Below are 18,446 nucleotides of genomic sequence, written 5' to 3'. Positions count from 1 at the left end.
TGATCAAGCTTCATTTTAAAATTAGGTTGGTTTCTTACTCCCGTTATTGCTATTGAGAGGCTGCTCCAGAACCTTGCTCTTCTGATGGTTAGAAACCTTCAAGTTTCCAGTCTAAATTTATTGCTGGCTGGTTTACCTTCGTTTGTTCTTAAGAGCTCAGCTAAGAGTTGCACCCGGGGCCCTGCACCCCCGAGGTGAGAATCAGCCTGCCAGCCCAACGAGCCTCACGTGAAAGTTTACTGGAGTAAATTGTCGCATTACATTTTATAGGGCTGCTCACGTGAGTCAAGTTACCCATAGGCCCAAGTGTTTGCAGGCCACTGAAGCTGAGGTGAGCTGTGCCCCCAGTTTCATATGGACCAGGATTGGGCCTGACACTAATAAACAGTCTGGGCTTTATGGGGTAATGGTCTCCCAGTTTCCCTCGTGTTTCCTGGTCCTTCCCTTCTTCTCCCACCCAGCCACTCATGGTGGGCACCCAAGCCACTGGAGTGCCCACAGAACAGCAGGCTTCCCTGCTGGAAGGGACAGGGGTGGCAGCAGAGGTGGTGGCCATCGGGACAAGATGAAGAGGAACTTTTCCCCCACCCCTGGCCTCAGGAACGTCCTAGGCAACCCCAACATGCCGCTGTTGCCCTAACTCCCCCTGCCACACACACAGCGGCTCCCACCAGACACGCCCCACCCAGCTTCTTCCAAGAGACTACCACCTTCCCCCCTGCCCCAGAGCCCCCGGTTCCCCCATCCCACTTCCTCCAAGACACCACCTCCATTCGTGCCCCAGACATCCATCCAGCCACCCCACCAGACTTCCCCAGCCAGCCCTCACAAACAGCCTCCAAACACGCTAGAGACACCCAGTAACACACTTCCTCCCCACACAAGCTACTTAGTACATCCGGCCCCCCGCACCTCCAATTTCAGCTTCCAAGTTTGGTGCACCTCTGTGGTCTCCCCCTGCCACAGCTTTAGGGTTTAGAGACCATGTTTAGAGACCAGGGTTATGTTTGCAAATATGTAACCTACTTTACTATATAATTTGCATAAAATATCACACCTGGAGCAGCACAAAACTTGACAACTGATTGCGTTAACCAGCTGTATGACAGCATCAGAGCTGCGGGGCAGGGCCTAGTCCACGATTTGAATGGCTGCTGGGCCTGTCTTCACCAGAGACATGAAAATATTTGGGGGGGGGGGGGCGGAGTAGAGGGGGCACACAAAGCTTCATATCAGAGCCTGAACAATGTTGGCTAAAACAGAAATGCGGTGCCTGAATGTTGGGAAGCGCTGCCACCTCGTGGTGTGGATTTGTAGGCATTTCTGTCACATGCGATGTTTCAAAACCAGAACCGAACACAGAAAGCTCCCTAGCCAGCTACGTTTGGAGCAGACAGCTCCGAAATGTCAGCAGACCACTGGCCTTGAAATGCAGGTGATATTTCAGCGAGGTGGAGGGAAAGCGCACACGTCTCCCACTGGCCTCAAATAAAATGTAAACGATTTCCTCTCCTACTGTTTCTCAGTCGGTGGGTTGTGACTGCCGGGCCGGGGTCAACCAGGCCGATCACAAGACTGAAACATCGAACAATCTTGCTCCTCCAGTCACCCCCTACCCTTTAAAGTCAAGTACTGTCTGTCAAGCTCTCAAATCTCGCTCACTCACACCCGTCTCCCTCCATTACAGATGGTTAGAATTGTTAACACCGACTGTTTTCTTTTTAATCGTACTTTTATCACACATGTGAGAGGGTGATGGCAGTTTTTGACTTAGGGCTTCCCACGATGAACTGGTTGAGAGACCAGCTGACCGAAGACTTGTGCTGCCGCTCCATGGGGCAACTAATTATGTTAACTCTCTGTATGACAGCCTCCTCCCCCTTTACCAGTGCCCTACCTGTAGCCAGCAACTGAGGCAGAGGGATGTGGCTGTGGCATGCCTGTGACCTGGCAATTACCAGTTGGCATACAAACATCTGGGACCATTTGGGCAGTCATGCCTAGTGGTTGGAGTCAGCAGCCAGGAAAATCCGCACACACCTTCTGCCCCCTCTCCCACCCCCACCAGTTGAGCTGATTACTCTTCCACCATAGCAGAGGGTCTGCCCTTATAGTCACAGCCAAGAGCTCAGAGTCTTTGTGTATGCTGCTATATTATTAATGCAGACACCAGTGTAATACGAGAGCTGCTTTGTTTGTGGTGTTCTTTTATCTGATTTTATTGAGGATTAATCTCTTGCATAAGATGATGCAATATTTCACCCTGACCTCATTCAGGCCTGTTTTTAAGTAGCAGCAATCTTTGGTTCTCCCACAGGGTGACTGATAAATAGTCCTGGACTAGCTGCAGGATTTCTTTGTGATGGGCAGAGGCAAAGCTTGCTCTTTTTCCATTTTCTTCTTTACTTTAGGTGCTTGCTGGTATAAGTGCTGTCAGGTGGACTTCACCCTATGCAGAGGGTCAGTGTAGCACCTAAATCCCAGTGGGACGCAGATTTTCTACTGACCTCAGCTAGCTACTTAGCTTGCGCAAAACCTAGCCTGTCAATCACGTGTTCTATTTCACCCATTGTGCTGTGTCACTATCTTATTTTGCAGTCTGCTCCACGGCATCCTAATTTACACCCTTTGGTTTCATGTACAGCCTTTGCATTTCTAGTGGTGCATTTATTCTGCTGAATGTTTACCCAGCATGACAGCCATTGCCATCCTTACCAGCCGCCCCAGATACCAGAATCTGCCCCTTTCAGAGAGGGAGGAAGACAAATGTTGAATTTAGTGCAAAGTTTTAATTTTAAATGCAAGTCACCGTTTATGCCAGGGAAAAGTTATGCAAGGTTTGTGATTTGTGCCGAGATCCTCAAATCTATTTAGGCCAATTGAAATCAATAGAAGTTAGGTGCTTAAATACCTTTGAGGATCTGGACCTTGCGGACTTTCAGATTGGCTGTGGATTCAAAACTTGCTGTCTCTTTCTTTTAAGGGAAACTGCTCACCTAGGACTGGGTGGCTGCACGTTTACCAGTGTGGTGTGTGTGAAATGGATAAGGTGGTGTAATGTTAACAGTATGCTATAAGACCAGAAGTATAATACCAGAGGAGAGCTGGCCACCGTGATTGGGATTGTTTTGGCAGGACATGTTTAAAGTCTGGGAAAAATCTCGTCCATGTTATAAACCAAGACTCCAGAGCATCCAAACCTGGAATAGTTTATGCTATCACATGGATGTTGTATATGCCTTAGGCCGTTTCATGGAGAGGTCCATCCAGAATGGATGGGCCTGAGCCTCAACGGCTGTAGCTCCATTAACCTCATTTACAAAGCAAATCACTATCGCGCTGTTAGTATTTGCCAGTCAGGACTGCTGAACAGTATGGCACACTGGTAGCTACAGGATGCTCAGAGAGGACCTAAAACCCACGGCTCCTGGGGAGAGCTTCACAAAAGTTTTCAGGCACCTAACTCCCATTCAACTCAGTGGAGTTGAGGGCAACTAAATGGTGTAGTAAAGCTCACTCCTGAGTGCTCAGAGTGTGTCAATGCATTTTGGAAGAAGAGTGAATACTATATATGGGTGTGAAACCACAACCCATGTGTTTTATTGTGAGCAGTCTGCCCCCCTCTAGTGGCACCTGATGTAAAACGTCCACCGATAAACTGTAACTTAGAGCCAACATGTTTCTGAGAGCCCACATTTGCCAAGCATCCTGCCTAGTTATATGATGTATTCTCTGGCTTGACGTATGCTAGGTACAAAGAACAAATCTCCTTACCTGGTGGAACTGGGCCCAGCTCCATGGACTTTAACAGAGATCTGTCCATTTGCACCAGCTGAGGATAGGGCCCAAAATATGGGCATCTTGTCTTGATTGTCAGCTACAAACATGTTACCATTGCGGATAGGAATTTTTTTTGGGACAGACCAAAGAAGGGGTACTAAAGGATGAAACCGATCATGTGGAGACAGAAGGAAACAGTTTAGAACGGTCTTTTGGCCTGTGGAATCCCCCTCAAAGAACATGATGGAAGCCCGTGTCTTAGCATGTTTAAAACTTGACTGGACAAAACTCCTGAGATTGTTAGGTGCAACAATCCTCTTTGACAGGGAAAGTGGCCAGGTCACATAATAGTGCTGCGCCACCTCTTATTGCGAGGCTCTATAGCTAAGGTGTGGTGTATTACATTTGCAGAGGTGCTAGTAGATCAAATTCAGCCCTGGTGTAACACCACTGGTGCTAAACCAAGAATGCATGGCATCCATTGATATTGAAGAATTTGTGCCCGCATATACGAAGACTGCATTTGTCAGCCAGCACTCAATGACTGGTCAGGGTGGGCTCTGAGTGGGACCTGTTGTCAGTCAGTTTAGGGTGTGCTTGCTGGAGTGAGTTCCTCTTTGGATGGTGTTTCAGCTTCTGCAGCTAGCTGAATCGATAGCCTTCGTTAAGCATGACCCATAAATTACTACGGATTTGGATAAGCGGTGAAGGCACTGGGCCAGGTTTATTGCAAGCTAAGCATGGAACTAGTACCCCATAGGAGCTACAGGTACACTAGGACATGTATGCTCAGCACAATGGACCAGCTCAGTTAACAGCGGGACGTTCCTCTATCCCCTCGACTGGACAAAGATTCTTCTGCTGGGCCCCTTTTTTATACCCTGGTACAAACAAGTTTCACATTGCATCTCTGATGTTGGCAAGTGTTCTATACTTTCCTTCCACATCAAGCACAGCATTTTCCTTCATCATCCTGTCTCTGCTATCTTAAGGTCAGTGTGTCTCTGTACCACCTCTCATGATTGTGTTTATGCAGCACTGTATCTTGGGGAAAGCCTGTACTGCCTCCCTATACAGTATTTCTGTTTGGGGAGCATTGATACGGTCTCCCAGGATTGTGTTTCTTCAATCACCATGTTTCGGGGGAGTTAGGACTACTGGTGCTTTAACAAGACTGTGTTCCTGTTACTGCTCCGTAGGAATGCCAGTGCATTAACAATGCTGTGTTTCTACCAAGTTCCTGTATCAGTCAGTCACCTTGCAAGCAGGCAAGCAGTTGCTGTTTCCTAAAGCCAGACTTTGGTTCAGGCCTCAGATCTTGCAGCTAGGCCCGTTATACTAGGCCTCATGTCTCAGGCTCTCACTGTCTACTACTGGACCCAAGGCCCCATTTGTGCCACATGGCAGAGTGCACAGGGCGAGTGTAGGGCTTGACAGGGATCCCCTGGGCTGGATGTGTAACCCATGCCTGCTTGGTGTGGAACGCTGTCACCTCCAGTGGCACCTAGCCCAGATAAAGTCTGATGGGTCTGCTACAGCCGTGGCTAAGAAAGCTGTGCCTTTTAGCTTATGTAGTACAGGCTCATATACTAAGTTTCAGAAGTCCCAGGTTCAGTCCTGCTCACTAATGACCAGGGGTCTGTCAGCATTACAGATATATGCATCATGGTTCACCAAAGGGTGGTATGTGAGGTCTCCATTGAGCGCCAGTAGCCCGCTGGTTGACATAATCATTGTGAAATGTGCGTATGGTTAATATTTAAGGGATTATGTATCTATACTGAAAATTATATTCTTAAAGTCTTGGAGTTAAGGCAGGTAACCAGGCAGTGATGTACCTTGGAAATATTCCTTTCAGGCAGGAGGCAACAGATGCCTGGCTCCCTGTCTGGTCAGTTGGGTCTTGCATATTGCAGTGGTTTTCAACCTGTGGTCGGCGGCTCACTGACTTCCAAAGAGATCCTCACCACCATTCAAAATGTTTTAAGGGGCCCACCAATGTAAAAAGGTTGAAAACCACTGGTGTGTTGCGTGCCTCACATTGTAGGCCGATTTGCATATTGAGCCACAGGCTAAATAAGAGCATGCAAACTCTACTGGAGAAGAAGACTGCGGGATGAACCAAACAGCAAGGCGGGTCCTGTTTATGAATAAAGAAATTGGTATATCTTGAGTGACAAAGAAAGACACTGGGTCCTTCACCTAGGAGACAAGCTGACAGTGTGTCTGTCTCATGAAGGGAGGATCACAGTCAAGCCTGGCTGTAAAATGGGGCAAGGATTTGGTAAAGCATTTCTCTGCAAGACAGGAGAATATCGAGTTAATTAAATCTAGGCTTTAGCTTTTTGTTTGATATCTATCTAGGTATTTCCAATGCTTCTACTGGCTATCACTTGAAGCTCTGGGCTTTGTTAAATAAACGTATACCTGCTTTCACTAGAAACCTATCTAAGCGGAGTGGGTTAAGCTGAGCAGTGAGCCGAGGTGGAACTGGAACACTGGGATGCATTGCCCTTTGGAAGCAGAGAATCTGTGAATAATCTCGAATGTGTCCAGGGGCCAAGGGGCTGGACACTTCAGGGAGATGCTCGGAAGATGCGGGGACTGGAGCGGGCCGATTGCTAAGCAGTGGAGAGACAGTGCAGCCTGGGAAGCCTAGAAGGGATGGTTTGTGTGACCCCAGCAGGCACAGACAAGGCCCTCCTGCTAAGGGTAGGTGGTAGCGAGATGCCTCACAACCCTGGTATCCCCGGCAAGCATCATTCTGAGGCAATACAGAGAATTCTCTCTCTCAGCCTCTTGGCAGGTGGGTCTTGCCCAGGGTCGTATTGATTGCCATTTTCAGGACTGAGAAGGAATTTTCCCTCACGTCAGACTGGCAGGGATTGAGGGGTTTTGGTCGGTGTTTTGCTTCCCCCTGCGGCATGGAACACGGGTCCTTTGCTAGTCTCATGTGGGCATATCTCACCAAGTCATTCCCTGCCATTGCAGGGGCCGCAGGTATTGGTGCTCCTCGGTGCCTCCTGTTCTTTGCCTCTTCTTCTCCTGAGAGCTGTAATACTTTAGTCTAATCCAGGTAATCTGGCTCAGTGCAGGGCTACCTGGGTGCCTTGTAATATACAGGAAACCAGACAAGATGATCTGGTGGTCTCTTATGGCCTTAAATGCTACGATCCCGCCAAACGAATCACCTTCATTAACGAGAGCATCCTGCAAGTTCCCAAAACAGTAACTTTACAGCACGGACACAGCTGGCATTGGATAAGTCTGACAGTTCAGTTTCATCTCAGAACAGACGTGCAAAAGTGAGAAGACATTTATTGTGTCATCTACAGCAGCATACATTTTAAAATCAAGCACTGTTTCTCAGAACACACCAAAAAATTAGGAAGCAGCAGTTGACATCTGTGTGTTTCCACTTAACAAAATGTAATAACCCCAAAGCTCGTTACCAATGATGATAAAAAAAGGTCAGTATTAGACCAAGAGGGCCAGAAAGTCCATTCCATGACACCTTCAAAAGCCAAAATATAGATTTACAGACATTAATTTGGCACATCTCTTCTCAGAAGCTACCGTGTGTTGCATTGCTAGTATAATGGCAAGAAGTGGGGATAGAGAATGGAGCCAATAACACTTGTTTTTACAGATTATACAGGTGCAGTGAGACCTCTGCACAGTGATAAGGTTCATCGGAGGAGGTCTATGCAGAGGCCTAGGTTACTTCAGTTACTGACAGACACTGTGAGGTTCACGCCACACATTAACTCTTCACATGGATGAATTCCCCGAAAGAAAGCAAATGTGGCCTAATGATAATATCCAGGTGAAAGGATCTGTGAAGCCGGAGCAAGGAACAGTACACGTTTAGCTGAATGTTGCTCTCTACCACAAATACACATACAGCTCAACATTAGAGTATCATTACCACATGCCCCATACTCCACCACTCTCTGCTAGAGGAGATGCAATCGATAGCTGGTTGGATCCATCTGACATCTTTAAAGAGGTAGGGTCAATCCTGCCCTACCTCACTAACGGTGCCCCACGTATAATGTCGCTGGGTTGGTAACAAACACTGAGGCAGTTAACCCAGCGACACAACCCAGCAGGTTCCAATCAGTGATCATGACTGTAGCTTACGCAGAGATAACTTGGCATGCATCACACCTAATCCAGCTGGTAGCACGTTTGCGGGAGTGCCACTCTTCGGCCTTTCAAAAGCACACTCCAGTCCAGGGGGTGGAGTGGAGCAGAGCAGAGAAGAGCAGTCGTTGCTGAGCAAAGAGTCTAGAAGCAAGCTTGCTGGCACGCAGCAAGATAGCTCTGAGGGCCCATGGGAATCCCGGCTTATAGCATACTTTTCTCTCTACTACTCGTAGAGTCATTGTGAGCCATAGTGTCTACTGCTGAATGTAGCATCCACTCAAAAGCACTGGGAGATATGATTCTATCCCTTTGGATGGCTCACCAATAGGTTAGCAGCTTCTCGAGAGAGCAATTGGCTGGAATCCTCCTGGACTATTTTACAGCTACCCTTGAGTTATAGGCCCCCACCCCAGGGTACCCATGCAAGACGAGGCAGGACTTTGTTCACACTAACTAGGGATGGGTACATTTAAAAAAACATTGGTAGTCAGAGCCCAGCAAACACACAAATGTTCAGAAGTTTCTCTAAACTGCCCCAACTCCTGGAGTTTGCAAGCACGGACCTGTGAATCTCACAGGAAAAACGCTACCTCAATGCATTTCCGATACTCCCAGACATGGCTAGAAAGACCATGAGATCAGACTTTGGTGTTGGTTTTGATTGGGAGCAGGAGCTGCAGTGCTGACAAAAATGAAAGGAGAATGGGGTGGGAAAACCCCCAGCTAATTAAATGTTTCAAATCCAAATTGTGAAGAAAGTTCAACTGGGTTTGGTTCTAGAAATGAGCAAAGGTTCACGCAAGGTCTGATGTTTTCTGGAGGCAATTTAAATAGCCCTAATATCAAGACTTGTAGTTGCAGAATGGCATCTGCACAGCCACCCCTTTCTGAAACCCTAGCAGTCAGGGCATAGTAATTCTTGTTCCTTTAGACAAATCTCCTTGGGAACATTCTCATTTCAAATGCTGTCTTCACGCAGTCACCAACCTCTCTTAATAAAATGATATGAATGAAGGAAGAGAAAGTAGCTACAGTATAATTGTTGACTTGAGAGACTAATCTAACAAAGGGCAAATGCTATAGTTTCTGATTGAGCAACTGGGACTAGGAATTGTAATGTCCCCTTTTTTCTCCTTACGAGAATCCAATCTACCTAAAACAGCCCAATGGGACTGTGATCTCAGTTGCAGCCTTTAATCACTACTGTGATACAAATAAAATAAAATAAAACGAGAGGATAATGTCATGAACTATCCACAGAAAAAGAGTAATATATATACAATTAGTGACCTGCAGACCTTCAGAATGTTTGGCTAATTTTGGCACAGCATCCAGAAAGCTCTGAATTGTATCAAACACTTAGCTGAACCTCTGCTGTTCTGGAACTCTTCTGTAAGCAAAGCGAAACTTCCTACGGTTAAAAAAGCGATATTGAACAGGAAGTGGTGTTCTAGAGTACAGTGGATAATAGCTATTAGGTCAAGTGTTTGAATGAATATGTCAAATGCATCAACATTTTTCCTGGTGGTCAAAATTCAAAATTTGCATTGACAAATCACAGTTTGGAAAAATTTGACCAGCTCTAATATACAGTAACAGCCTTCGGAGGTTGAGTCAGATCACGCTGACTGCCTTTGTTACTACACATAGGGCTTCTAAACTTCTGAGCTGGAAAGTCACAGTGTTTGGAAACCAAGAATATGGTCACTGTGTGGAGGATTGGCATTGCTAAATGTGAAGTTTAATGTCACAGTATGAACTGGCAAGGGAGGTGACAGGTTAGAGCGCTCCACTTGGCAATGTAAGGAAGTGTGTTTCCAACTAGACAGATGAAAACCCCAGAAATAACACCAGGGAATATTGAACCTTTCAAATGGTTTCCTTAAAACCAAGGGACCACATTTAATTAGTTTTGGTGTGGACAAGATTTTTAAGACTGACAAAAAAAAATACTACTAAGAGAAAGCTTCCTTCGTTATTAAAGTAGTAAGCAAAGTACATGATCAAATCCTCTGCTGAGACCCGTGCGAGAAGTTACAAAATACTTCAAACTCGGTGAGCAGCACTGAAAAAGTAGCCACTATGGCAGGCTATGGTGAAATCCCATTGACAATGGCGGGGCTTTTAGAGGGGCGTGGGTCTCCTGATAAGACGGTTCTGTAATGACAGGTAAATAGATGGTGTTAAACATTCTTCCAGCCTACGGTACACAAAGGCTTGGCATTTCAAACACACACAAAATGTGCGGTGGAGGGGGAGAGGGGGGGGAAGAGAAAGGGAAATCCCAGGTCCTGCTGAAACGCAAATGAAATGGAGGAACAAATAAAACCTCTGTGTATTGCTCTAGTGTACAAGGCTGTAAATTGAGTGAGGGGAAAAAAAGCTACCATTTGGATTCTGTTTTAAGCAACTCACTGGCATGTAGCAAAAAGCCACGGGGCTATGTTGCGGCTGTGTGTGTGTGTGTTGGGCATGCGCTCAGGGAGCACACATCAGTGCTAGCACTGAAGCTTCCTCTGACAGGATGCATCCTGAGCTTCGCCCTGCACTATCGCAGCTCCACTGGCTACTGTGGAAAGGGGAGGGCCGTATCCACAGGCCTGTCTTTGACCTGACCCTGACGGGAAATTTAGTTCTGAGGATGAAGAGGAACACCTCCTGGGATTGTAGCTAGCTAGTGTCTTTTGATCTTCCCCATCCCCAGAGCTAGCCACTGTCCACAATGTACATTTGGCTCTTTCAGAATGTTCTGTTGTGTTAATTAAAGATCCTCTGGAGCCATAGAAATGTCATCAGAAGGTCTATTTAAAGACAGTTTTGTTGATTGAAGGACTTTATGGTGAAGGATTTAACCAGAACTGCAGTTCCAACCTGATCCTTTCAGCTTTGAGATAATGCCTCTGGCATCTTAGTAATAAATGATTTTTTAAGCAATGAGAGAAAAAGGCCAGAAGCCGTAAAAGATTGTCAGCAGAACTGACAGTTCAAAGCTTCCCAGAAGGTGAACATTTTGAATATTACACCTTTCCTATAGGAAAAAAAAGAAACAGCAGAGCGTGCATTGTGATGATGCAAGATTAACAAGGAAAGAGAAACTGCTGAGTCAGAAATGATCTGGAAACTTGACACATTCAAATTGGGTTTAAACAGAGATTTGGAATGGCTCTCTCATTACAAGAGGTATATTGCTTCGCTCACCCATTCTCACCTCCTACTCAATGACTGTCATTAGACCTCAAGTACCCGGCTTCCATCCACCTCCCCCATTGTTCTCTATGCACTTGTGTCTGTATATGATGATCCTATGTTTCTCATTTCTATCTCTGCCTCTGACGAAATGAGCTGAGCCTCACGAAAGCTTATGCCTGCTAAAATTAAATATGTTAGTCTTTAAAGTGCCACAGAATTCTCGTTGTTTTAACAAGGAACTGTTATCCTTGTTGAAAGTAGACTCTGTAGATGTGACTCTATCTAGTGCCCTTCATTATCTTTCCTGTTACTATGTTGTTAAATCATTGGGAATGACTTTTCTTTTCTGGACTCCCTATCCTCTCTGCATCTATTTTCTGGTACGTATGGGCTTGGGAGATAATGTTAAGATCTGGATTCATACTAGTCAGAGGCCAGGCTCAGAAGTTCACTTTGGAGTCCAAATCATGGCTGAGAGTCAACTTCAGATGTGACCTTGTTGAAATCTGACCAGTTGATCACGTGATATTTCTGACAACTCAGATATTGGAGGAGATTTCATGAGATCCACCGAACTAATGAGATTTCACCATCTTGTTGCAAGGTTTCAAGGCAGCCAGGTGTCATCTCTGATCTCAGTTACATCAGCGCAAGTAAAGTCAATGGAGTTTATGCCAGATTTACACCAGTGGTGCTGAAACCAGAATCCAGATTAGGGTCTATATTATGGGCCTGTCCAAAGCTCATTGAAATTAGTGTCAAGACACCCACTGAGTTTTGGATCAGAATCCAGAAGTACAAGGAGCCAATTCCGTTCTCATTTCAATGGCAAAACTCCCATAGACTTCAGTCACAGGGATCTCACCACAGTCCCAGTAGGCTAGTGTTTAGAATACCAGCACATTATTATTTACTGTGTTGTAGTATGTGGTCATACTGATCATGAATTTATTTACTGGAAGAGATAACCCGCTTGCTGCAGTGAAAAAAAAAATCTTAAATTGATTTCACCCCTCCCAACTGCTGTCTGGTCCTAAAAGGCACTTGAGGAACCTCTGCCTCTGATAACTGCCACAAAAAACATAATTTGTGTAGCCCTGTTAATGTTATGACCAGCAATGTAAGCAATATGGGCATAACTTGTCACCTTTGGGAATACACAGAAAGAGATTTTGAATTCTGAATTTTACATCCAGGAGAACTTTAGCTATGATTAACTAAGGTGCATGTGCAATGGGAATCGTGGCATGGATCTTCCAAGCAAACCTTGGCCTGCTTCATGTAGCCCATTGGTTTTAGTCTTCTGGTAAAGCCCTTGTAGAAAAAATAAATGAGGATCCTGCAAGCTGCTGAACGCCACTCAGCACCTTGGAGGATCAGTCCCTTAGAAAATAATGGGCCATAACACTGTAGTAACAGTGCTGCACATATTTAGTTCTTTGCACCAGTACTGTAGGACACTGTAATATTTTTCTACTCAGATGTTTCTCACATATTATATCACAGAAACAACTTCTGTATTTGGGCTGGTCTTCTCTGAACCTACTACAGTAACTAGATAACTTCCATGAGACCTCCATATCAAATGGGAATTGTCTGCCACAGTTTAAAAAGAAAAGGGAAAGTCCTTCCTGAGCATCACTGAGATTGTGCCACTAAAATCTTAAACCCAATTTTTTCAATCATGAGTACTCAAATTAGGCAAAGCTGATGGATTTTTCACTCTTAATGCATCTGAAATTCAGGCTTTTTTTATCTAGGTGCCTAATTTTTGACACCATGAGTCTGATTTTCAGAAATGCTGAGCACCCACAAATCCAAATGAAATCAAAGGAAGATAAGGGTGCCCAACACCACTGAAAAATCACACCTCTATGACTTAGTATTTGTTTCAGGATTTTAAAATACATCTCGTAGCAGATCTCCCCATTCAACAGCAGACAATCAAACAGTAGCTACATGTGCTACATACCCACAAAAGCTGCAGTACAGAAGATTTTGTACATTTACAAAAGCCAAATAAGAAAATTTGACAGGAAATGTATTATTAGCATATTATAAAAATGGCTCAAGGAGCATAGCACACATTTTTTAAATTACATTTTGTTTTAATAACATGTACTTTCTAACTCCAAAATATATTTCACAGTGAGAAATAAAACAAACACTGTTACACTTGAATAGATATTTACACACGCTTCGAAACAATTCTTCCTTTTGGTTCCTTCTACCTTGACGCTTAGCAATGATGGTCACCAGAAGCGGTGATGTACATCCAGCGTCTTCAATTTACATTCAACACAAAGATACCCAAGAGCATATTTTGTGCAATGGCGTTAGAATCTTTGTTTAGGTAATTACTGGTTTCTCTATATATACCTGAAGTAGGATCTTTCGGGTAACACTGGGCATTGGAATGGCCACATGGTTGCCATGACTGTAAAAGCAGTCAGAACTTCCAGTAAAAAATCCCAATAAAAGGGATTTGCATGTACTTTATAGAATACAGGATATCTTAAGTATATAGAGAGACACAACTTCTAGTAAAGTCATTGCTGGCGAATGATACTGGATTGGCAATCTCAAAAACTGAAGTCCTCTATTGGTCTATTGACCACGGACAGCATATACAGTGGAAGCTTCCAACACAACGTCCCATCAGCTTGCTTCAATCCTGAGTCTGGGCTCTAGGAATCAAGAAGTGAATTCAGTCTTCAGGACCACTCAAGTCCTTGGCCTCTCTTGCTGAGATTGCCAAAATAATAACGTACCCATGCCAGATCCTCAGCGGCAGTAAACCAAGGTAGCTGCATGGATACCAATGGCGTTGCACCAATTTACACCAGCCGAGGATCTGGCCTCCAATGTGTGTCAGTTGCGAGGGTGGTTTTGTGATGTGGACACTTGCCCACAAGGCACTGGGCTGAGACCCACCAACTCAAATAGGAGAGGATTTTAGAACTGCCAGAGGAAAACCTCTTGCTCTGGATTGAAACATGGCACAGAAAAGGTCTCCCACCAGAGGCAAGTTTTAAATATATTGATCAATTATTGAAAATCGGCTAGTGACCATTCATGCAAAATATGCTTTTTGTCCATACTTTCTTTTTATAATACACTTACAGTATTGTCAGCATTAACCTCGTGAAAGTCCGTACTACAGAAATTACAAAACTAAATTTCATCTCTTCATTTAATATTAGATAGTTTTGTTTAAAAAATTATAAGTATGTATTTACCGGATAGATCTGACTTTATCCTTTCCCTCTTCAGTGTCTTTCTGGTCCACTAAGAACATGATTCATTGGGAAACTTGCTAAAAAAGCTATTTACAGCATCTGATGAGAGAAAGTTTCCAATCTATCAGTTAAAAAGTACTTACGTAATTTTTGCACAATGTCTGGAACAAAGAGGGCCAAATTCTACTCTCTGTTAGGGTCAACGCCATGCAGAGGACTGGCAAAAAGCTTATGCCTCACATAAATCCCACTTAAGACCTCAAAGTATATTTAAGCGATACATAGGCCTTGCTGGTCCTCTATACAGGAATGATTTCACCCTTACAGTGGTGTGAATCTAGAATAAATGTCTGATCCTGCACCCACTATAGTCAAGTCAGCCCTCCTATTTATTTCCATGGATTGCAGGATTGACCCCCTAAATCTACTGGGATTATTCTACATTTACACCACTGTAACCGAGAGCACAATACGTCCCATAAAGCACTACGTGTTAAGTATTATAATTAATACTTCTTTCATAACTTTTCATGATTTTTTCCTTTTAAAAACAAGGAAACTATCTTTTTTTTTAAGAAATCTATACTTAAAATGACATTACAAGTTTGGACCTAAACTAACAAAACCCAGTGAAATCAAAATCTTGGCCGACACTGAGATTTTGTGTCTATATTTTCCCCTCTCCCCACCACTTTCTTTTTCATTTCAATTAAGAATAAAGAACTAGCTTTAATTTTGAATTCCCTGGTTGCTGTTAGTTTGGGTCCAGACCATCATATTTAAAATGTCATTTTGTTTTTAATACACACACACACATATAAATCCACAAAAGAAATAAGAGCAAATACAGTCCTTAAAGCCTTTATGTACTACATAAAACCTCTTAAAAATAATTGGCATCATTGATGTTTGACCGAAGTAGATATGTACCAGTTGTGGCTCTCACTACAAGGCAAAGTTGAAAAGGACTTTTTTTGTCTCTCAACATTGGCATTAATGACATCTGTGGCTGAACAAACAAAATATCCAATGACAGAAGAAACTGCCAGGTACTGTAAATCATCCAAAGTCTTGATCATTCCCTGCCATAGGGTCTTACTGTTCAGCTTAGGTGCTCCACAGACAATGATGACCTTAATCTTCCAGTACCTACTGTGCTGGACCCCCGTTGAGTCTCTTGTGCTGACAAATTTGAGGCATAACGCGTCAATGCCATCCCTGTCTCAGAAGCCACACACACGTCATGGCACTATCAAATCGCAGTGCAATGATCAGACATCAGTGCAGGTGTTTTAGTGTAATTCAGAGGAAGCTAGCATCCTGGAACTGACCTTTGCCTCTTAGCAAGGCGGGAAGGAATATCTTTGTTCGCATTATTCAAAACTCCAACATATCAACCCCAAAAATATAGATCTCTCTCAAATGGATGGCCCTCTTAGAAAATTCACAGCTTATCTAGAACATAAAATAGCTGACCCCATCTCTGCTGCCTGGATTCCTCTCTCTTGAATAGTGGTAGGTATGCTGTCTCATCCAGTCACAAGAGATGTTCTAAGTTCTCTAGGTTCTTCTGACCAAAACTAGCCATGAAATCCATTTCTGGAGTCCTTCGTGAACTGGCCAGCATTATTAACTCAAATGTTATAACTATATTCAAAGACTCAAAAGAGACTGAGAATATTCAGACACCAAAGATGGGAAGGAAGCAGGGGGAAGATGTGATTGATTAGGGAGGGAAAAACCAGAACCAAAAAATAACAACAATGAAGTCCATGCACAGAAAGATTTATATCAGTTTGGCAACCACCGTTCACAACTGCACAGCAATCACTTGATACACTTGGCTGGCAATGGATTACTTGCAGATGCTGTAAATGCATGTAGGTGGGTGGGTCTGGTGTTTTATTGATTTTTTTCGTTAATGGCATGGATCTCAGTGGTGTATTTACAATGACCGTTAAAAAAATATCCTTTTTTTTCCCCTTCTCTGCAAAACGCCAGGGCTGTTTTGTTTCATGCTTTTGGACACATCTTACATTAAAAAAAAATCATAATCATAATCATAATAAAAAAGAAAACCCACACCACCAAAATTTATGATTTTTTTTAAAAAGGGGTGTTTGGGATTTTATCGGGGGAGGAGGACATTTTTAGTTGCTCATGTCGCTAGATTCTCCGCATTTATGCTGGACATCCGAATCTGAGAGCTGCTCTTGCTCAGAATGGAGAGCTGTGTGCCCCCGTTCACTCCGCTGCTCGCCAGAGAAGGATGGCGATGTTTGAAATCCACAGCAAAATACCGGTTGACTTTCCAGCTCCTCCATTTTCTCTTTATTTCTGATTGCACCTTGAGGGAGAAACTTTAAAAGGTCATTTTTTTATGTACTTTGCCGCTCGGGTACATGCTGACAGACAATCAAGTTTAAAAAATAAACAACGCTTGTTTAAGGCCAGTCTTGAACTTCTCACCTCAGAGAACTCTAGGGAGAATTCTAGAGGTGCACAGGGTCGAGGCAGGGGGGAAATGCAATGGGACCTTATTGTGCCTTCAGTCTAAGTTCTAAGGAATGCTCACTGACATCAGGGGATGTGAATTGCCACAGTGAATCAGACCAGTGGTTTATCTATGACCTGTCATGTCCCCTGCCTACTATGATGACTACTGTCTCATTGGTTTCTTGGACTCCCCCATCTATCTTTACCCATCTGTTGTCTCTTATCTTACACTTAGATTGTCAGCTCTTTGGGGATGGACAGTCTTGTTTTTCATGTCTGTACAGTGCCAGGCACAGTGGGGTCCTGGTCCATGACTAGGACTCCTAGGCATTATGATGACACAAATAATAAATAATAATAATAACAATTATAATGTTCCTAATCCCAGTGATTCTCATTGTCTTTGGATCAGGAAACCTGGATCAGTCTCCTGTCTCTGACACTGGCTAGTACCAGACACTTTAGAAGAAGCAGAGCCATGAAACCCTGTAATGGACAATTTTGGACTAATCTGCCCTAGGGGTAGTTTCTTCCTAACCCCAGGCAGTTAATGATTACCTTGGATACTCCAGGTGAAATCTTGACCCTGTTGAACTCAATGGGAACTTTGTCATTGACTTCAGTGCGACCTGGATTTCACCCTCCATATCCAGAGCAGAGGGATGATACAGTCGGTGATATTTTTTTTCAGTTTTGAAACAATGGCCTGCATCTTTGTGGCTACACCATCCTCAAATCAGATCTGAGTCTTTCCCATATGAGTGGAAATAAACTGCATCACTATGCTTGCATATTTTTGCTCTCTATTGTATTTGGTACCCATTGAGTTAATCATGGCACTCACTGATGTGCAATAATCATGGCACATCATGTGCACTAATTTGGCACTCACGGAGTTAATCATTCCTTGTGGCCTAGGGTGACCAGATAGGAAGTGTGAAAAATCAGAGCAGGGGGTGAGGTGTAATAGGCACCTATATAAGACAAAGCCCCAAATATCGGGACGGTCTCTATAAAATCAGGGCATCTGGTCACCCAAGGCCTGAACCACCACACCCAGTGCAGTCAATGGAAAGCCTTTCCCTTTGATTGGCATTGACTTTGGATTGGGCCTTTGGAGAACTATGCAAGATGGAGCACACTTCATACACATCTCATCCCCATCTTTTCCTCAGCACTTCTGCCTGCCTTTTGTGGATGTATGGCGAGTGAAAACACTGCATTCTCCTCTATCATCCCCCCCTCAAGGGATGACAGCAGTTAGATATGTAAGTGTGCATACTACTCTTTATCGCGTGGACCTGGTATGTCATCTAAATGGCACAATAATAGGACGTGCTATGACAGTACAGTTGGAAGATGAAAAAATAATTAGATTGAACTCTTCTTTGTTAACAACTTGATTCCCGCTGAACTTGCTGGGTGTATATATGACATGTACACAGTAGGGTACACTCACCTGCTTTGCTGCTGAATACCCAGGTATACCTAATGTGTCATTGATTGCAATGGGAATGCAAATACCACTTAGAATCTGATCATCTATCTAAGGGAATCTACTACTTTAAGAACTGTAATGGTGGAATGTTCTTT

General features: G+C 44.0%; 1 protein-coding gene across 1 annotated transcript in view; it reads right to left on the bottom strand.

Annotated features, from left to right (window-relative positions):
• Positions 1-13,205: 13,205 nt before the first annotated feature.
• Positions 13,206-18,446, bottom strand: part of ADCYAP1R1 (ADCYAP receptor type I) — a 172,999-nt gene continuing 167,758 nt past the window's right edge. The window contains exon 15 of the mRNA XM_067530411.1: positions 13,206-16,704. Coding sequence (XP_067386512.1) covers positions 16,516-16,704 — 189 coding nt within the window. The 3' untranslated portion in view covers positions 13,206-16,515. The remainder of the gene's footprint in view (positions 16,705-18,446) is intronic.

The sequence above is a fragment of the Emydura macquarii genome, unplaced genomic scaffold, assembly GCF_026122565.2.
Source record: "Emydura macquarii macquarii isolate MOO-44397 ecotype Brisbane River unplaced genomic scaffold, CSIRO-AGI_Emac_v2 contig_3080, whole genome shotgun sequence".
NCBI lineage: Eukaryota > Metazoa > Chordata > Testudines > Chelidae > Emydura > Emydura macquarii.
Note: the sequence above shows the minus strand (reverse complement) of the source record. Positions and strands in the feature narration are given on the sequence as shown.